At 38.7% G+C, this 21,315-nt stretch overlaps 1 protein-coding gene across 4 annotated transcripts in view; it reads left to right on the plus strand.

The window, feature by feature from the left end:
- The window catches only part of LOC105228551 (dystrophin, isoforms A/C/F/G/H), a 363,859-nt gene that overhangs the window by 53,846 nt on the left and 288,698 nt on the right, over positions 1 to 21,315 (plus strand). For all 4 annotated transcript variants that reach the window (XM_049447467.1, XM_049447469.1, XM_049447468.1 and 1 more), the window contains exons 2-11: positions 1,935 to 2,089; positions 3,907 to 7,578; positions 7,636 to 7,950; positions 8,011 to 8,316; positions 8,831 to 9,333; positions 9,417 to 9,504; positions 13,867 to 15,015; positions 15,162 to 15,406; positions 15,510 to 15,677; positions 16,592 to 16,784. In XM_049447467.1, coding sequence (XP_049303424.1) covers positions 1,935 to 2,089; positions 3,907 to 7,578; positions 7,636 to 7,950; positions 8,011 to 8,316; positions 8,831 to 9,333; positions 9,417 to 9,504; positions 13,867 to 15,015; positions 15,162 to 15,406; positions 15,510 to 15,677; positions 16,592 to 16,784 — 6,794 coding nt within the window. The remainder of the gene's footprint in view (positions 1 to 1,934; positions 2,090 to 3,906; positions 7,579 to 7,635; positions 7,951 to 8,010; positions 8,317 to 8,830; positions 9,334 to 9,416; positions 9,505 to 13,866; positions 15,016 to 15,161; positions 15,407 to 15,509; positions 15,678 to 16,591; positions 16,785 to 21,315) is intronic.

Here is a 21,315-nt window from a genome sequence, read left to right on the forward strand (position 1 = left end):
GACAGAAGACAGGCCTTTCCATGCCCACTCCATTGAGCTTCGCTTGGTCGGCAGTCATAAATATGTACTTGATAAAGCTTTAACTCACAGGAACAAATATTATAGAATACGACCTTTGAAACATATATACGCTCTGTCTCAAAAGACCCATGAAACTCTTTGAGAGATCCAAGAAGAATTTTGATCTCCAATGAATCAGACTTTTTGAGAATAAAATAAATATGTATACAACTAATGTAGAAGTAGATATAAACATAACGCAGTCCAATCAAATTTCTGAGAGGTATCAACCTCTTCTGAGTACAGCTATACATTGTGACAAAGGAGTACCAAGAAATTGTAATTTAAATGTCTCGGGTAAACGATAATTCAAAAAAGTGTATTTTGCTAAGTTGGCAGGACTATCTTTAATTAATAAAAAACATATGCCTACGTGGCATATGCTTCGTTCTGGACGACTTTCGACCACTTCAACTCATGAAAATATTAAAAAAGTGAAGCATATTGTACTTGAAAATCGCCAGACATTTGTTAGAGAGATGGCAAGAGACGAAAAAGCTCGTAAATAAGTCTCTTTGGACATGCTTCATCGAGCGAATGCTGATCCCTGACTTGAAAAATCATTGGCAGAAGTTCATTTCATCTTGTGAAAATTACTTTGAAGCCCACAAAATAAATGTTGATGAACAATTAAACATTTTACGTTTTATTTACAATTTCTGGGTACTTTTTTGATCCACTATTGTCATGCTGAGGCAATTAACCTAACTGCTTATTAGCCATAAAATTAACAGCAACAACATCCAGCCTCATTGGCGCCATGACTAATGTAGCCAACTCACTCAGTCGAAAGATTTGAAGGCCTTTTGCAGATGCCACAATTCCGGAGAACGTTATAATAGTATCGCATGACATGGCTATCATTAGCATTGTTGACCGTGGTAGATATCATGAATGTCATAACACTTGATATTCATGCAAATACCGTTATTTGTTGTGGGCCATGCATTACCGCTAATTTAATTCGGAGCCGTTACACTCCTACTACGGCGAAATTGTAATAACACGTCTGATTACGATAAAGCTGAAAGGTGTGCTAATTGTAGATTTCTCGGGAATAGCGAGGTGTGAATGTTACTCACTAATACTTTATTGCTGTGGTTGTTGTTAAGTGCCATTTTATGAATGGGTGTGTGTTACTATGAGCAAGTTGTTGCTTTTAAACAATGCTAAAAGTGAAATATTCCACCGTTAAACAATTTATAGGAATCGATAAACTTTCTGTGACTTTTCAAATCGTTAAGAAGTTTTGAACACCTTCCATCCCTTTTTCTTTGAAACCATCTCAAAAGTTGATCTCTGAATAGATCAGAATAGGAAACAAGGCACTAAGCAACTTTTTAAGAGTTGCCACAAGGCATTCACCCTAAGATCCCACCTTCAGTACTTTGTAAAGTAAAATCGGCAGCATACAGAGCACTCGCTAGGTTGAGGATAGGCTAGTACACTAGATATTGTCTAACAAGGGTAAAAAAAATAATCAAATTAAGTTAGTTACTAAATGGGATTTGTTTGTTCATCATCTGGGAGCACAATGGCGCTTTCCTTTTCCGACATGTGAACCTTTAAAATTATTCCACTCAAATTTTTTTTGTTCGAAAAAAGATGGGACTAACTAATATTTTTTGGAACACGTCCAACATATTTGGTTATCTTACTGGTTTCAATAAAGTACTTGGCATATTAAGATGGTTCCGTCATCGGACTAATATAAAATATGTAAATCGAATTGGAAACCTTTATTTACATTATTAGTATATTTTTACTATATTTTATCCATTATTTATTTTAGAAATGTATTGGTATTTATAAATTAATTACTTTTCACACTTCCATTTAATCAAATCATATTCATTCTATCTTCCTTTTTGCAGATGAACGCCAGGACATACAAAAGAAGACCTTCACCAAATGGATTAACTCACATCTGCTGAAGACCCAGTGTACACCAGTGAACGACTTGTTTGAGGATCTGCGCGATGGCCATCGATTGCTGGCGTTGCTCAGTGTACTCACTCAATCACAGTTGGTAGGTGAAAGGATTTCAATTTGATCTTATCAAATAATACTTCTTTGTATGAAAAATAGTAGAAAAGGAAGTGAAATTAAACTGAAAAGAAAACAAAAATTATAGAGTTGACAAAGTAGAATGGAAAACTAGTAATTTTGTTATTTCTTTTTTTTTTGTAATTGAATGGATTTCCTTCTGTTGAGTTTGAACTATGTATTTGACGCTGTTCTAAAAGATTCCAGAGTTGGATAAAGAAACGCATATTTTGTTTCTAAGTTTTACGCCGATTTTGCTCCGACAGTCGTATTTCATCCATTCAAGAAATGCGAATTCTTCAGTATTCTTTAAAGTCATCTGGTTCTGTATTTCTTTACAAGAACAGATAGGATACGTCGGTTAGATCGAGGAGTTGATACAAAATCGATGGATCTCACTTGGACAGGCATTTGTCCTTTATATTAACCAGAAACTGCTTGAAATGGATCCCCGACTCTCATCTATGAAGCGTTTTGAGCTCCCAAATTTATTAAGGCGGTTTACAACAATCCTAGCCATTTTGCTAAAAGCGTGTCTACCGAGATATTTCAATCTCAGTCTGGCAAAAGGCGGTCAATAAAAAAGAAGGAGACAAAATGCTTCCTAACCACCTTCCTCTATAAGGCTTTTGTATATAATACAAAGTGTAAAGCTTTAACAAAGAGAGCCCTATAAAATATTTAGCCGCACCGTGTGGGAACCTAAGGGACAGGTACTTGTTCTATTGTGCTCGTACTTTCAAAGTAGATCCATGAGAGCTTTCTTAACGCAATATAAGCTATGTTAGTTCCGAAATGTAATAATTCATTGTAGACTATGTCCCTAGATAATTTTAGAACATAATATGAGTTCAAATACCCAGCGCTAATAAAGCTGGCATCTTCCTTTCTCTCTCATCCCAAAATCGTAGTGACTTCCCATCGTAACTGAAGAACTAATGTCACGTCTGTCAGGTTGCTTGGCAAATCTATATAAATTCCCTCCCAATCTCCTAAGATGTCTAATATGAGTTTAGTGTTTATACAATTTAACTTCTAAATATTAAGGCATGTAAGAAAATGAGAAGAAGCACAATTTCGGATGACGTGTCAAATGAAATTATTACCGTTAGAGTCCCTCGACTAGTCGCAGGTAACAAAAATTCTATAAGTTTTCTTGAAATTGCAAAATGCAAGGAGAAAATGAGAAAATAAATTTAATTTCGCATATCTCGAGCAGCTTACGTAGCAGAGAAGGATACTTAGAATTAACAAAATGTAAGTGAGGAAGAAGAAGAAGTGTGTTAAGGTCTCCAAATGCTTTCATGACCTCAAATACATATATGTATGTATGTATGTATGACATGCATATCACTTTTCCAGTCGAGTATGGGGAAACGGAAATGTAAATCGAATAAGAGAATTTGGGAGAGAAGATAGGAAGGGGCGAGGAGCTGCCATAACGAATTGCAAAGTCAAGGACTTGCATGTGTGCAAATTACAGATAAATAATGAGTGACAGGTGGAAAAGTGTTTGATATGTTAGTGCAAGGAGACGTATGACCGAAGGAGGGGAGAACAAATTGAATAGCGTAGAAAACTTTGAGAAGCTTCGAGATGCCAGCTATGCAATTCTGAGTGCAGAAAATATATATTTGCAAAGTTGTTGTTGTTGATTAATTTTGTATATTTCCTTGCTTTTTATTTTTATTCACCTTTCACACCACTATGCAAACCCATTTAAGTAGTTTCACTTCACTTCCTCGAATGAAATGAATTTTAATGCATGTCCCTTCTAATTTTCTCCTCCCCTCGCTACAGAAACCGGAACGCGGTCGCATGCGCGTACATCACATCAATAATATTAACAAAGTAATCCAAGTGATACAAGAGCATGGCGTCAAGTTGGTGAACATATCCAGTGATGATATAGTCGCTGGCAATCCGAAATTGACGCTCGGCTTGATTTGGCTGATAGCGCTTGAGTTTAACGGCCAAAACCTGGTGAAGAGTCAGTCGAGTAATGGCGTGGAGAAATCACTGCTGGCATGGGCGCGTCAATTCACCGAACCATATGGGCTGCAGCTACATGACTTCTCCAGCAGTTGGGCCGACGGTAGGGCGTTTCTCATTGTGCTCAACGCGCATCTCGAGGATATCGATTTGAGCGCTGCGCTCACAAAGCATCCGCTGGCACGTTTACGTACCGCGTTCGATTTGGCACACAAATACTTTAAGATAGAGAAATTACTCGATCCCGAGGACGTGCACACACACAAACCGGACAACAAATCGATTCAAATGTATGTGATGTGTCTGTATCATGCCATGGAATCGCGTCGCAGCCGTGAACGCAGTGATAGCGCTGGCGAGGCAGTGTTGTTCGACGAGAAGGCGCAGGAGGCGCTGCCACCGACGCGCAGCAACACCAACACAAATATCACCGATCTCGACGAAGTGCCGTTGGACAGCGCCGACGAGGTGTTCTCTGACTTGAGCAGTACGCCGGTCAGCAGTTCGGATCCAGTGAAGTCGACGAAGTACAGCAGCGATACTATGCACAGCATTATGGATATCGGCATGGATGAGAGCAAACCGTTAGATTATCTTCGCATGGCGAATGACAAATCGCGTCCCATGAGCACAGCCACGAACGCATCCATCGAGATAACGAGCTATCAAGCAGCTTTGGAAGCGGTGCTTACGCTGCTGTTAGAGGATGAGCAGATACTCTCACGTGAGCTGCCCGAATCGATTGACTTTCAAAGTGCTAAAATACAGTTTCACGAGAACGAGCATTTCATGCTGAAGCTCACCGAACATCAGCAGTATGTGGGCGAAGCGCTCGAAGAGGGTTCGAATTTGATCAATGAATCGCAAAAGACTTCCGGTCTTACCACCGAAGACCAGAACGAAATACGTCAGCAGATGGTATTGCTCAATGAACGCTGGGAGACTTTGCGTCTGCAAGCGCTCGATGTGCAGTCGAAGATATTGGCACGCCTCGCCGAATTTCAATCGCAACAGATCGAAAAGTTGCGTCTTTTCCTCACCAATATTGAAGATCGCATCTCGCATATGACCAATATTGGACCGAGTTTGCCGGCGGTGCAAGAACAAATTGCCGAAGGGCGCCAGTTGAAAGACGATCTGTGCAATCAGCAAGCGCTGGTTGATAGCCTTAGTAATATGGTGGTGATTGTAAATGATGAGTCGGGAAATTTCAATGACCTTGAAGATAAGTTGTCAGCGCTAGGCGAACGCTGGTCGCATGTGTCCAAGTGGAGCGACTTGCGGATGGAGAAGTTGCAGCAATACAAATGTATCTATCGCTGGCTAGATACACGCGAACAAGACTTGAAGACAATGGAGAGCAAAGATGTAACCGATCTCGGTGGCATTACGAAGCGTATGAACGACTTAAACTATTGCGCCAAAGATTTGTTGGAACTGGAGCGTTACCTCATCGATTTAAGACAGATGGTGGCGGCTTCACTGCAAGAGGGCGACGATCAAGGTGAGCGTGTGCTCATGCAATTAGAGAGCTTCGAGGATCGACTGGATGCGCTTAAACAGATTGTTGAAGTACAAACCGACCGCATCGAGGCGAAAGGCTTCAAGTTCGGGCGTGATCGTGCGTCATACGATGACAGTCGTGTGGTGCGACCGGATGGCTGGGTGGATTTCCAAATGCTAATCAAATTTGGTGAAGAAAATGAAGATGTGAATGAAGGAGCAGAAGATATAAATGTGGTGCAGCCGTCACCAGACTCCGTCTATCAAGTAGTGGAATCACCCGAGGGCAATAAGAAACGTAAGTTGCGTAGCTCAGATAATTTTTATCTGCTGACCGGTCGCATAATGGAAGCATGCAACTTCCTAGAAGATTGTGAGGACCGCCTGCAGAGTGTGCATCGTCAAAGTTTGCGTAATCAAAGCGAAATGCTAATTTCACTCGAGAAGGAGGTCGCCAAACGCACGGCGCTAAGCAGCGAGCTGAAGCAACTGTACGAAGTGTGTGAGCAGGAGGAAGTCAAACGTAATTTAATAATGGAAGCCACGCAAATCAAACAAATTGATGAGCGCTTTGAAACACTCAAAAAGCATATCATTGAGCAGAAATCGGAGACAGCGCAAATCATAGCCAAGGAAAAGTTCTACAACAGCTTGACTGGCTTCAAGTTGGTGCTAGCCGATTCGCGTGATTGGTATAAGCAGCACTCGCAATCGGCGAGCAAGGCCGACTTAGAGCAGCGTTTAAGTCACATGGAATCACTGTCTGGCGAAATTGCCGACGCTAAAGAGATCACAGCAACTCTGAGCGAAGACTTGCAAGAATGGCGTCAGGATTTCAGTATTTTCTACGAGAGTTGGAACGACATGAAACGCGCAATTATTACACTGATACAAGAGAAGGGTGGAGTAGATGAAGTCAATGAGCGGTTGCTGCGCTTAGAAGATTTCATGTCGAAAATGTCTGGTGTTAAAGTGATAGTCACCGAACTGCCACCAATGCAAGCGCAGCAGAAACAACTGAATGAACTCGTCGATGAGCTAGAACAATTGAAGGCGGACTACGAATATGTCTGCGAAAGACGGCCAGACGCAGTGAACACCGAGTTTGCGGAAAACTGGGCTAAAATACCGGAAAAGCTCAACGAGCGCGTGATCAAACAAACGACGGCAATTGAGAATCTTAATCACTTCAACGCAGAGTATAATGCTATATTGAATGTGTTGCGTAAGTTGGAGTCTAAGTTCAAGCCGGACGACATCGAAAGCCCAGAGCAGCACGCACAACCCGCGGTGGGAGACAGTAATCAACTGAATATGGAACTTCGTAAGATTGAGATTGATGTGATAAGCGCCCGCAATTTCAGCGAGATACTTATAAAGGATGCGGAGCCAGCGCATCGCGAACATTTGCTATCGCAAATCAAGGAGCTTAACGAGTTCTTTACAAAAGTGCAAGATTTGCATAAGGGGCAGGCCTTGAAACGCACGCAAGTGCTGGACAAAGCAGAAGAAGTACTCGAACGTTTAGCCAAGACCGAAGTTTGGCTGAATGAGCTCGAACAAAGTACGCCGAAGACGAAAATCTCGGAGATCAACAACTCCAATGAGCTGTTTCAAATTAAGAGCAAGTTTCAGACACTCAAAGAGGCCTGCGAGCGAGAGTCTGTGGGCTTTCGCGAGTTGAACGACTTAGGCGGCGAGCTGTTGCTGCAAATGGATGAACTAAAGACCACAGGTGAGGAAGTGGACGGCAAATACACACAGTTGCCGAAGAAATTTACACGTCTGAGCGCACGTTGGACCGAGGTAACGGCACTGGTATATGCAAAAACCGCTTTACTGGAGCACATATCTACACAGTTGGGCGAGTTCAAAAAATTCATGGTTTCCGAGTCTGGTTATTTGGATCGGTTGGAGAATAAGATAGGCAGCACGCCAGAGAATGCGGACGCAGAGGAGATCATTGAGGAACTTGATGTAACTATATTTTGCGAACGAATTATAAGTGTTTTAACTATGTTGCTAACTTTTTAGGATCTCGAAAACGTGCTGCGTGCACACTCTGACGAATGGTTGGAGAAAATTCAAGAAATTGGCAATGAGCTAATTGAACATGAGTTTATGGCGAGTTCGATACGTGCCGAAATCGATGGTATTGTGGAGCGTTGGACACAGCTGCAATTACGCGCCAAGCAACGCACCGAAATACTGGAGAAAGAAGTGAGTGAGGCCGAGCAGTCCGAGAAGTGTATTGTACAGTTTGAGGCTTGGCTAACACGTGTCGACGAGATACTGACCGAACATCTGGAGAACGATGTTACCATTGAGGATCTGCCAGACGATTTTCAGGTAGTAGCTGAGCTTGCCTCAGCGTATTAAAACAATTTAAACGTTATATTTTTATTACAGCGTTTGGTTAAAGAGTTCGATACGAAAAAGCATTGTTTCAAGGAAATCGAGGACCTCATAGCGGAGCACACACGTAATGGCAAGATTGAAGCCGCCAACCGACTGCAAGAGAAGCTTAACCTAACCGAACTGCGCTTTAAGTCTTGTCAGCTAAAGCTAAATAAGTGCACTGCACCGCAACCTGCGTACGAATCCCGTTTAAATCGCGCTGTGGCGGAGCTGCGTGCAGTCGAACATTCCACGCTGGTGTTGGACGTAGCGTCGGCAGGGCCCAGCACTGTTCAAGCGCAGTACCAGAAATGTGTGGTGAGTATTTGTTGAAAAGACGGGTTACCGTCTACGAGAACGATGGAAGGAAGTCTTAGAGGGAGAAGGAGAAAAGTAAAATATTATCGTTTTTCGGCACCAGGCAGCTCTTGGGTTTCTTCAAATTATCTTCATGCATTTTGCACGGTTGAAGAAACAATTTTTACTCAGCTTGGTTAGAAGAAAGTTTATCTATTAAAATGACCTGTATTTCTATATGGTAACTTGCTTATATCAAAGGAGTAGTCTTGTGCCCTCAGATATATGTTACTTCAAAGCTTATATGTTACTTCAAAGCTTATTGTTCAAATTCGATGAAGACTATTACGTCGTATAACCTTAGTATTTTTATTGTCAATCTTCTAAAATACTACTTTTTTTAGTGAAGTACATTTCTTAAAAATATTTTCTAGGGATCCAGCATTAGCCGTTCTAATTGGGGATAATACTATTAAATTTCACTACCTTTTACCAAATTGTAATCAAGTTTATGTTTTCCATTACCACTCACTAGCAAATCTACCGCACGCTCTCCGAAATCAAGCCAGAGATCGAGAGCACAATCAAGACCGGACGCAAGGTGTGCGAGGACAAATTCACACGTTCGCCCAAACAGTTGAGTCAACGCATCGACGCGTTAAAACATCTCTACAACGCACTCGGCGAGAACGTCACGCAATCGAAAGCCTTCCTCGAAACCTTGCTGAAGTTGGCGCACGAACTGGATGAATGTTTCGAACATGCCGATCAGCTGATAAGACGTTTCGAATCACCGCAAGAGATGCAAGATCGCAATTCGGGTTTCCTGGAATTCGAGGATCTGCTACAGCGCTGTGAAGAACTGTACGAAGAGTACAACAAGTCATGCGATCAAACTTGTATGGAAGACACACGCCAGAAGATCGACGAGCTAAAGACGATCTACATGAAGCTGACCAGCGCGGATGTAATTAAGCGCCTGACCGAGATGAAGTCGACTCTGCAGAACTTGGACAATATATCGCCGGAGACATTAAAGTAAATTTATTGTTGCCGCGTTTTACGCTCTCTTTCTCTCTTCTACGTTCTTATTGTACAATTTATTACTTTTGTCCATACAGAGCCATGGAGCACGAGTTGAAGCAAATAAACACACCCTCGAATCCGGATATAGAAAAGTTGCAACAACAAGTAATCGCAATTGTCGTGGTAAGTAATTAATTATACGTAATTACAACTGCACAGCCACAGAATGAAAATTTACGCACTTCTCTTTATTTACACGCACTATTTGAACACTTTGCTATTGTTTGTACATTTGTAGCTGCGTTCTCCTTCTGCTCATCCTTTGACAAATCCTGCTAATATTTTATTTGTGTAAAAACATATGTGGTCCCGCTACTTGCACTGCTTGTGGTGCGTGCTTTTGTCTTTACTCGCTGTTCCATTTCATCTCATCTTTTACTTATTCATTAAATCTCAACTCATTCCTTCATCCACTCTTATCCGCTGGCTCATCTTATGGGCTTAACTGTTAATCCTAGCTGTATTATAGTACCACTGTTATTGGGTATGCATGTCCTTGGCACGGTTTAGCTTTAGCATTACAAAATCCTACATATATTTACTATATCTTCGCTTAATTGTGCTTCTCAAATGTTATTCTATTGTATTCTGCTTTCATTTCTCATTATAAGTCTTCTTAACTCCTGTCCACCCACAAATGATTATAATTATTGAATTTCATTTCAATTTCATTAACTGATTGAGCTACTTTTTGTTGTATTTCCGTAGATTTGCTTATAAGTATTTTTTGTTTTGTTATTTTTTGTCTGGCATATAAAAATCTTTTTGTTGCTACTTTAACCCAATTTTCATAAATTTGTAGTTATATGTGGTTTTATTGAAATAAAGACCTCCTAACTATTTCTATATTAAAAATAAATCTTAAAGCAGTGGCTTGTAGTCGATATTTGTTCCACAAGTCGAGCGCAACCTGAAAAGTGATTTTGAAAGCCAGAGATATAAAATATGATGTGATTTGATGTCTTTTTAAGATTTGAAGTGGAATGAGTACACTCTCGCCCCGATTATATGGAGTTGAGAATGATGCGAGGTTCCATTGTAGTCATACATTCTAATACCATACAAGTGGTCTTCGCGCAACTCGGGTAGCGTTAGTTAACAACCAACACTATCGTGGCATTGAAATTCTGTTGAACGAGAGCAGATCGTTGGAGTTCCATGCTCAGCAAAGTTCATCTTGCCGAAGTTAGGGAGTTTGACACGATGCGGTTCGAAAACATATACAATATAACATATTGCTGTTGTTGTACCAGCAGAAAACATTCCTCAACTAATTTTGAAAATGCTGCCGAATTGACAATCCTCCATCGGATCCATGCTGGTTACCTAGAACCGATTTTCATGGGAACGGTTAATGACATCTCGGCTACTATAACTGACAAATTTTTATTCATAACTTTGTTTAACCGTAAAAAAATGGCTGGAATCGAAATTAGGCGCAACAACAGATTTGTGTTGAGCTTAAGGTGTTACAGGGGTTTCCTCGCGCAAAAGCGGTATTTTCTTAGAATTTTTTATTGTTACACACATACACTATTGACAAAGAAATTATGAAATTTTTGGAAAATATTAAATATATTTTAAGCTCGGCCATTGCGACGCCACCGGTGACTCCTCGGAAAAAGATGCGCCTGCGTTGACAGGATAACTCCTTACAGGATCACCAAAAGTGAAAAAATACATGTTTTAGTTAAAATCTTAACTTAGAACTTAGAGAAAAAAAAATGGAAAATTGTATTTTTGGCAGACATTTTACCAAAAAAAGGAAATATCAGTGAATTTTTTTCAACTAGTTGTAATCGAAAAAAAATTCTTCATTCAAGTCTTTAAGAATTGTATTTAAAATGCCTTTGTAAAATTTCATAAAGATCGGTTGAGTAGTTCCCGATCTTACCAGCCCACTTCAGAAACACTGTTTCGAGAAAAACGCCTTTAAAGCCGTCGCACTTGGCCTAGCTAGCCTCGGCCGCACAAGTTCTTAAAACTGTATCTCCGGAACTAATACTCCGATCAACTTGAAAATTTAGAAAAATATTCTAAAGGTGTTACAGAATTTAATATGACAATAAAAACCAATTTTTGAAACCCGTAAACCCGTGTAACCCCTTAAAGGCTTCGTCGAGTCTTTGGCACCAAACGCTACGTTAAAACTCTAAGTGGGTATACCGTAGTTTCCATCTGTGTCATGGAACCGCACCGAAACCTAACTTAAGTTCGCTCAGGTGATAGCTTAATCTTGTCGAAAGCTCGGCAGCGTCTGTCATATTTGGAGTAAATTATTCTTCGTATGTCAGGTGTATATACCTACGTTTTTTTCTCTATATAAGAGATATTAGATTGGCATGCTAGGTCAAATGTAAATCACAACTCCGCCAATGCAGTTGAAATAACCTTCACCAAGTACTGACTATGGGTGGATATCACGGGAATTACAATTGGTAAATAGCACATCGGTACTTTGCAATACAAAAATCCACAAACCATGGTGCGCTTATATCTAATATCGATTTCTGCTTGCTTGTTTGACTGATTGCCTGTAGATATGAGTTCCAAGATCTCATAATTTTGGTCTTGCGAAAGCTAGACAGTTCAAAATAAAATATCGGAACATTTCTATATGGCTAACTGAATCTTTCTCAGTTCCTGTAGTACAAAAAACAGTTTACGAATGGCTGTATCATTATATTATATATTGAAGAAGTCTATATTTTCCACTAGCAATGTCAAGCTTTTATTTAAATGATTGGCAATCAATTGCACAGACCTCATTTCAATAATCAAATTCGTAAGAAGCTGCAGGTATGAAGAAGACCATTTCCAACAAGATATTATTTTATGCAGAAGAAAAGTTTGTTCTTTTGTTATAGCCGAAAAAACACTCAAATTTTATTTTGCAAATTAATGTTGCGTTGAAATGTATGATAGTCTTTCATCTAACCTCTAACATTTTCTATGTAGCAATTTGGGACCTAATAATTTGAATACAACTTTAAAGGACTTTCAAAATACATAAATTCTTTTATGCACATAATGGTATATTTATATATACATATATACTATATGTATATATATATATGTATAAATATATATATGTATGTATATGGTATTCATATTAGGGTGGGTCAAAAAATCGAATGTTTTCGTACTTACAATTAAAAGCTCATACTTGAAGAACCTTTCTTAAAGTTGTCTTTCAACCAGTTTCTCAGAGTACCAAACGAAACAAAAACATTCGTTTATTTGACACACCCTAATACATATATTTACTTACAAATACACAATTCACTAGCACTGAGATATTAAGGCGGCCATTAAAAATTAAGAAATATATCTATTATATACTCTTTGTCATTATTTTAATAATAAATTACTTAATTAACCATATACATATAATATACATATCTTTAATATATTGAATTCAAAAGCTATCATTTATTTAAAACTTTTACTATACATATGTATATACATAGTACCTGTACACATACATATACATATACCTACATATTCACTCATATACAAACATTTTAAACTCCCCAGTAACCAAGCACCAAAAATCATTTACAATAACAAATTAAAGCCATAACTCATCAGTTTATCCCATTGCAAATTAACTCTTGGAAGAAAGTCTAATACCATGTGTAAAAAATAAAAAATATTAAAAACCACCTTCATCCTCAAAGCCAATCACCGTATCACCAATTAGCTGCTGTGGAAACATTTGTTGGTGTCATTTCAATGTATAATAGAACTTTTAACTGTATATTCACTTAAAATATGGAAATAATGTTAATTATGTAGACTTTAACGTGTAATGGGTGCAAATTTTGGGTTGTAACTGTACACAGCTTTCGGCCGTGGGATTATTAACGACACCTTAGAACGTATTGTAAATGTCCTACGCAAAAATTGTTGCCTATAAAATATATTTATGAAATCAATCCAATAAATTGTATTAACAATAAATTATAAAGAAAACAACAGTTGAGTTGTAAAGAGTTTAGATAAAGTCTTCGCCAAAACGATCAAAACGTGAATAAAATAATAACATTCATTAAAACTTTCGCTACAATGTATTAGAATATGAAAATGAAGCATTACAAAAAGTCTCCAATAACAGTGGAGACTTTCAGTTTAAAGTCTTTTGCACTTGTTTTGATCAACCATATATATACGCGTTATGTCTTTAAGATTTAAAAGTCTCCAATAGCAGTGGAGAGTTGTAAGTTTCCAGTTCTTTGCAATAATGTTGAACAATCCATAAATAACCTCTCTATGAAATTTGAGTTTAAATGTAAAAATTTTAAATTAAAAAGTCTCCAACTTTGAAAAAAAAATAATATTCACTTTTCATTATGTATAAAAGCTCTAAAACAGAAACAGAACAAATAAAAGTTCAGTTAACAAACAAAAGTCTCTACTTCCAATTTTTTTGGAGAGTTATAATTTTTAGTTTTTCTTATACCAAAACATTATTATTCGCCATAGGACGCTTTAAAAACGCGTTTTAATGTAAATTCCGAGCTGGCAGCACTCTTACCAACACCACCAACAACTGCACAAAGCACCAGTGCACTTGAAAATACCGACTCCGATGTTGAAATTGTTGTATTAAGCAATACGGTACGTCAGCGCCGCGCACGTACACCTGGCATAAATGACTCACAAAACGCTGGCGACTCACCGACCAAACATGAGCGGTCTCAACCGATGCAGACGACAGTCGAAATGCCGCCAGCAAAGGATGTCTCCGCAGAGCAGGCGATGGTTACACAAGTCTTACCCGATGTCTTGCCACCACAAACATTCCGTTTAGCAGAATCTAGTACGCTGTTCTCTCACATCTCGACAGCCACGCCAATCGAAACGTCAGACAACGCGCCCGCTAAGCCACCAAAACGTAAGAGCCGTAAAGGTGAACAACACGCCAAAGTCGTGGAGGTGCGCGAACGAAATTTGCCACACGACAAAATGTCAGTACAGAATATTGAATTCGAGCCACAGGTCGGTGAGATCGTAGACACCGTAAATATTTTAGAGAGTGTGGAGCCTTTTGTACCCGAATATGTGGAGATGGTACAAATTGTCGATCTCTCTGAAGATTCCGATTCATCGATGCGTGTTGACGCGGACGGCAAAGAAATACAACGCAGCAAAAGCAAACGTTCGCTTTGTGAGTCACCGAAACCACCACTCTCACCGCTATTGGATGACGTAGAATTGCGCGGTGCGCTGCCACTCAACACGAGCACACCATTCCTGCGTGTGGAGAAGCAACGCATCTCGTTCGATGAGAAGCGCAAACGCATAGAGAAAGAGCGCGATATATTACGTGACTCGGAAGAGGACGAGGACGAACGACCGTCTAAGGAGCAAGAGTCGTCGAATAATTCTCCACCGAAACAACCGAAGCGTTGGCGTCAGCTTACGCTCGCCTTGGATGAAGAGCAATCGCCCAAGAAAGCGAAGCCTCAGGATATATCAGAGGGCGCACTGGATTCACCTGCGCGCAACAGCTTTTATAGTGCTGACAAAGAGGCAGGTTATGATTTGGAACCTCTGGTTTTCTCCGATGATGAGGATATACCGAGATTCTCACTAGAAATGACACCAACATTTGATTCCGATAGTGATACGGTAAACATTTACATCACTTTCTACACTAGCAACTAAACGGCTTGTTAAGATTGGCTTTCAGGAATAATTTATTTAAGCATTTATTTGAATTCTACATAACATTTTAAATTGACTTAAATATGTTTCCTTTGAATTTATTCACTCAGAGTCGCATTGAGACACCCGGTGCTAAGAAACCCAATTTCTTTGAAAGCAAAATTCTGCCCACCTCTCCGTCTTTGGACGATTCGAATATCACTTTGAAAAGCCCTTACTCCGACAGCCCGCTGAGTTTTCGCGACAACGCGCCCCTGGATCAACGTGTGCAAACGTTCGATAAAATGGCTAAGTATATGATACGCAAAATGGAGGCGACCAAGGACAAGATCGAAAAGTGTAACGAGGGAGAGGTGTAAGTTTTTTCAACTTAACTGTTAATTGTTTTTGTAATTCTAACAGCACAGTAAATTATTAAAAAAATTTATTAATTTGAACTACTGTATTTCTCCGCACAGCGCCATCGAGGACTTGAAACTTTTAATTGCGCCCGATGCCGCCACTTTGATATCACAAGGTGATTCCTTGGTCCTGGAAACTCACGGCAAACAGGGTAATCTTTCACGCTTAGTTATGAAAACGCAGATCATTCTACGTGAAAAGTTCCGTGAAGTGCAGCAAGCCAAGTGAGTTTAACATTCGTTGAAAATACTGATTATATTTGAATTTATGCCATTCAGAGCATTCGTGCTATAGATTTTATATGTATTTATGCAAAAAAAAATTTCTCCACTTTTTGGAGACTTTTTATAAAATGCTTTAAATATAGGTTTTGTTCAGAAAATGAATTCAGAAGCAGTTCGCATGCATAACTTATTCAAAGTTTGAATGAAAATAATGTTTCTTACCAATTTACTTCTTGATATAATGAACCAATAATATGCCTAATAAAATTGATAATTTAAGTTAACAAAATCACTATCTGGTATATCTTTTAAATCTTTTATATACATGTCTTCACTTTTGGAGACTTTTAGAAAAAGAAATTTGACTCTTACTACTTTCTAATATGAATTAATATTGTGAGCAGATACAAATTTTGCTGTTTTTTTTATAAACACCATATTGCATTTTAACACTTAAAAACCAAAATTTACAAAGTACCATATTGTCTTAAAATTTATCATCGTAAGCATACAATCTTTAGATGTTTAATGAAAGTTAACAAATGTTAAAACTTATTTCCGCCGCATTTCTCATTTAAAAATGATGCAAAAAATATCTCCACTTTTTGGAGACTTTTTGGTAAAGTGTGAAAAAATGTTATTCTATCGGCTAATGTGATCTGCTTTTGTAAAATTAAAGTTTTTTTTTATTTAAACAGTATACATATGTATGTTTGTATGTACATTCCCTCGTATTACTGTTATTAAGAATTATTAAAACTATTATTTTTTATAAATATGATTCATCTATTTTTGACTATCTCTAGAAAATTTGATCGTTTTAATTTCTTGATTAAAAATTGTGAAAATTTGAAAATTAATTTTTATAATTAACTCTACTAACTAATAAATCACACGAAACCTACAATTTTCAGATCCAAGGTACCCGGTGTGCCACAACCGATCGACGGCAGCAATACGCCCAGTCCGCGCTCCACACTCGAAAAGCTGAACATCGACTTGGAGGAACTCGTCACTAAAGGTCTCAAACGGATAAATGATCTGATTGAAAAGCCGTACGATAAAGCATCCATTGAGGCGCTACAGCGCCGCCTAGAGGAGATTAGCGTAAGTACACAATTGCATGCACACGGTAGCTTTCAAACTGTTAGCATAATAATTTAAATTTTTTGAAATGGAGAGTATCGTAAATTTGAATAGTGGATACTTGCATGCGTTTCAAAGTGCAGCGCGCAAACACACACACACAAAAGCATATATAAATATATTTTATGAGTATGCTTTTTTGTGTGGCGCGTGCCACATGCAGAGCAACGCTTGCGGTTCCGCATTCCAACTGCATTTTACGGATAGCTCTTTAATTTGAGTATCTACTCTAAAAGAGGTGTCAAATAGGCAGACTTTGTGGAGAAGGCGTCGAGTGAGAGAACTAAATGCGACTTTCTCGGTTACACGCCACTTGTTGTTTTATGATATGACTGCACGAGTATGTCTATGGAACATTTGTGACCAAATTGTTTACTACTTCTCATTAAACTTCATGTGGACTTTTTCAGTATCAAATTGCATGCTGAAAAAAATTATAAATGGAGATTTTTATCGCGCGCTTCGCAGAAATATTTGCTTTATGGTGCTGAAGGTGTGTGAAGTAAAGATTTCGTCCATTTAGAAGGGCAATCACTTGAACCGAAGATTTCTTAGATTTGACCCGGTCTCTCTTCAGTAAAACATAAGTCTTCGACAATAAAAATACCTGGACATTTCAGTTGCCTGCAAAGTATGATTTTTTCAGCAGTTTTGATCTCACCATTACCTGGGATCGAGCTTCAAACAAATAATCTGTTAAATTTAAGACATTCAGTCCTTTGAGGGAGGTTTGCCACCGCTGCTGTCATGTTGTTAAGCTTTTCACTCTCTTTTCTATTTTGGATAATATAGACGGCTCTGATAACTTATATATAATATATTATATATTCGTTACCCGATGTCAACGGGCATCATTTAGCTTTTACTTTTACTTCAGTAGCGTTACTTGATATCGTTCGGAAAGTACTGATAAGTATTCCTGCCGACAGCCTGTATACTAGGCTTATTTGTCTGGAATATGCTTTAATGCCTAACGCCTGGATCCAAATTGGAGCCGGATATAACACAAGCGATCTCATTTCCTTTGCGAGTAAGAATCGCCAGCTGGAACGCACGCAGGTTTTATTTGCCATCATTCTTGATAAAGCGTTTAGGATTTTATTTGCTTTATCTGCAACGTATTCCAGGTGATCCTTAAATTTGAGCTTTGAGTCTCTCATTACTATCAGATACTTTAGTTGTCGTTGGGAATGAATCTCACACTCCCCTACCGTGAGAGATATACTTTCCTCCGCTTTTCTAGTTCTTATGAGCAAGACTTCTTTCTTCAGCCAGTTCTAAACTTATTGAGGTGATCTAAGTGTTTAGCCAAGCAATAATGCTTTTCGTTGGTGTTTTCTTAACATTAGGTTCCATAGAAGGCGACTTAGAACCGTGTCTTGCTGTACTCCACTCGAAATGGAGTAGCTCTTGGTGCTTTCATTAGTATCGAATAATGATCGCCTGACTTTTATGATTTGGGAAGTAGAACCAATCCCTAGACTTTCCATGGGTCCGGAAATAACTCTTTATACATTTTTGCGAATAATTTTGCTTTCAAAGTCATGGCTTCCTTTAAGGCTCTGTTTGATATGCCAAGACTGTAATACTCTATGTGCAGATTTCTAACCAAAAAATTCCCAAAGAAATCACATCTTGCTTGCAAACAGGCTTGTTATACTTTCGCCTTTTGAGAGTGATTGTTGTAAGGTTCAGGTTGGTTGGTCATCAGTAAGCTCGAGAAACATTCCGTTTCCGACGGGGTTGGACCATGGGGAAAAAGATGTTAGATGAGCGGAGTTCGATACGACAACATCCCAGCAGAAACAGCTTGGATAGGAATTGTGTTCCCTTATTGGCAACTGGCGATCTCACTATGTGAGGGTTCGATTGAAGACATCCTGTAATTGTACACAGTGCAATAGTTTGACCCGTCTGAAGCTTCTTTGTCTGCGATTCCCATATCGGTAGTGAATGACTGGCTGGCCGATTGTCTTATATGTATGTTGCCAACAACGCTTCCTTATCCTGTCCCCAGGAGCTGCCGGCTAGTGAGTGAAAGATTTTGTTGAAACTGCACTTTCGTAAAATTCGCGGTCGTCTGAGGAGGTTGTCAAATCTAACACGTAATATCTTAGGTTTGTTAACAGTCGTAAATTTAAAGTTATCGCCTGTGATATTAAGATCCACTTAGTGAATATGGTCGGTTCAGATTTAGAAAGAAAAAGGGTGAGGGTCATTCAAGCGAAGAAGCGAAAATGTCTGTGAGAGTGCTGTTTACTTTCGAACACAAGCCATAGATCACATTGCCTGACGACAATATTGTAAAACCATTTGTGCATGAGGAAATTGAAGAAGTTTCGAAATATAGAAATTAAGGACTAGCGGGGAGAGGTCACCATCTGTGGAACCTCCTGTTAAATTCTTCTGAACTTTGAATTTTGTACTCGAAACAATGCGGATGATTCATCAGATAGTTCAAGGTCAACCGCTTCACCTTTCGATGTCTTCTAGTAGAGTTGTAATATTAACTGTGTCAAAAACTTTTGACAAATCTAACTCTACCAGGATTGTCCTTTTAGAGGGTGGTTTTTGATTTAGGAAACGAACCATCTGGGCGTTTATGACACTAAGTGGAAGCATGTTCTGATTTTCGACTTTCTTAGAAGTCTTCTTATCATTAGATATCAATTGAAAATTCGGTTATCGACATAATTTGCAAGTAGTTTACCCAATTCAAAAGATCAGACTTGCATTCGAAAGTAAATTTTAGACGCTTACGAATTTACACTTTTGCTAAAATTTCTCCTCGCTTATCCTCTTCTCTAAATATTTTTCAACTTTCCCATTACTGAGAATCGAACTCGCTACCCAAAGAGTTGCAGTCACACACTCAGCACTTCTTGCTGCAGCAGTTGCCAACCGAGCTGTCACTTTTTTATTTTTATGTATTTCTGCTTTTTTTTGGCGACTCTCTACAAAGAAAATATTTCATTAGAAGCGCTGATTTAGTGCCAAAATGCGTGCCTTCCGATTTGGGCGTAAAGTCAGCTATTTAAGCGTGACGACGATGGTGATTTCGTAGCATGAATGAAAAGCGCCACCACTTAGCTTACGGTACTTTTTTGTTTTGATTAATTGCCGAACATTAATCAGATGATTGCTGGTAGGTGCGAAATCAGAGGTTATTTTGGCTGGATTAAGAATGTAATTTTAGCAATAAGTGGATTAGCTTAGAATGTGACTAATAAAAGCAAATATATTAACAAGGCATTATCAACCCAGTATTATCAAAATGTGTAACCTATGGAATCTTTAATGATCTTTTTTAATCGGAGAATTCAACGACATTTATCAGTATTATCTCGACTCTTTCGAATAACTCTTTCATCAACCTGCTTCTCTGTCGGGGGGTGGGTCTCATCAAACAGGTGAGTACTCGTTGACTGTGTTGTCTGCGATATTATCTGCTATGAGAAGATCAAATAATTTCCCAAATGTAAGTATGCAATGGCAAGAAAAGCTTCCCTTAAGTCTATATCTGTCAATAAAGAGAAAACTGAGCTTTCGGCGACTATTATAGATGATTTTTTGAACGAAACACTTCAGTAGGTGCCACAGCCCCGATTATTGTACAAGTTACTATTCACTTGATATGAAAGTCCGAATCTTTTCGATTTTTGTTTAAAATAATGGTTTAAAAAGGCTTCGTATGGTAATCCAAAATATTTGTGTAAATAAAGCTCTGCAAACGACGAAATCGTCGACATTGATTTTACTAAGGGTCGACTTGGAACGTCTTTGTCACCTTACTCTGCCCATTTCTCTAAAATTCACTCAATGTGACCCAGAACTTGGATTTAGTCCATCTCTTTAGAAATTTAGTTAGATAAACTAGAATCACCATTCTATTAGTAAAGATTAGACTTTTGTAATGGTTTCGGGGTACATTTATACGAACCTCTACGGGACACACAGCTTGATTCAAGCATTGGAATTGACTTTAGTGAGCTTATCTAAATAATGTGTGAGGTAAGGGCTGAATATCAGCTATCTTCGCTTTAATCAGTGATTATTATATGGAGGAGAGAAGGTTCTCAATTTTGGTCGCACTGAAGCAAACTCATAATTTAAGTATTAATCAATAACCTTGGTGGTTCCCAAATGTTCGGCATTTAAGGGTTGCCGGCATGATAGGAATCATCAATTGAATTATTCACCAGAAATTCACCAGAAAATCTTGTTAGTCTGTTCTGGATTAATCCTCCGTTCTTGCGTTCTTATACAGCAGACAAAATCCATATAAAAGTTTTCCATAAAATACGAGGTACTTCGATCTTAAAGCGCTGTTAATATTTACATAAACTTATTTTTGCTCCACAGAGATATTTTCTAGAATCGCTGAGCTAAATATAAAGCCGGTATAGAGACTGCAGAACAGTTTTTTTTCATATGTTATGATAATTTTACTTCTTTAAACAACTAACTAACTCGTTATAATATACTTTGACCT

The sequence above is a fragment of the Bactrocera dorsalis genome, chromosome 2 (assembly GCF_023373825.1).
Source record: "Bactrocera dorsalis isolate Fly_Bdor chromosome 2, ASM2337382v1, whole genome shotgun sequence".
NCBI lineage: Eukaryota > Metazoa > Arthropoda > Insecta > Diptera > Tephritidae > Bactrocera > Bactrocera dorsalis.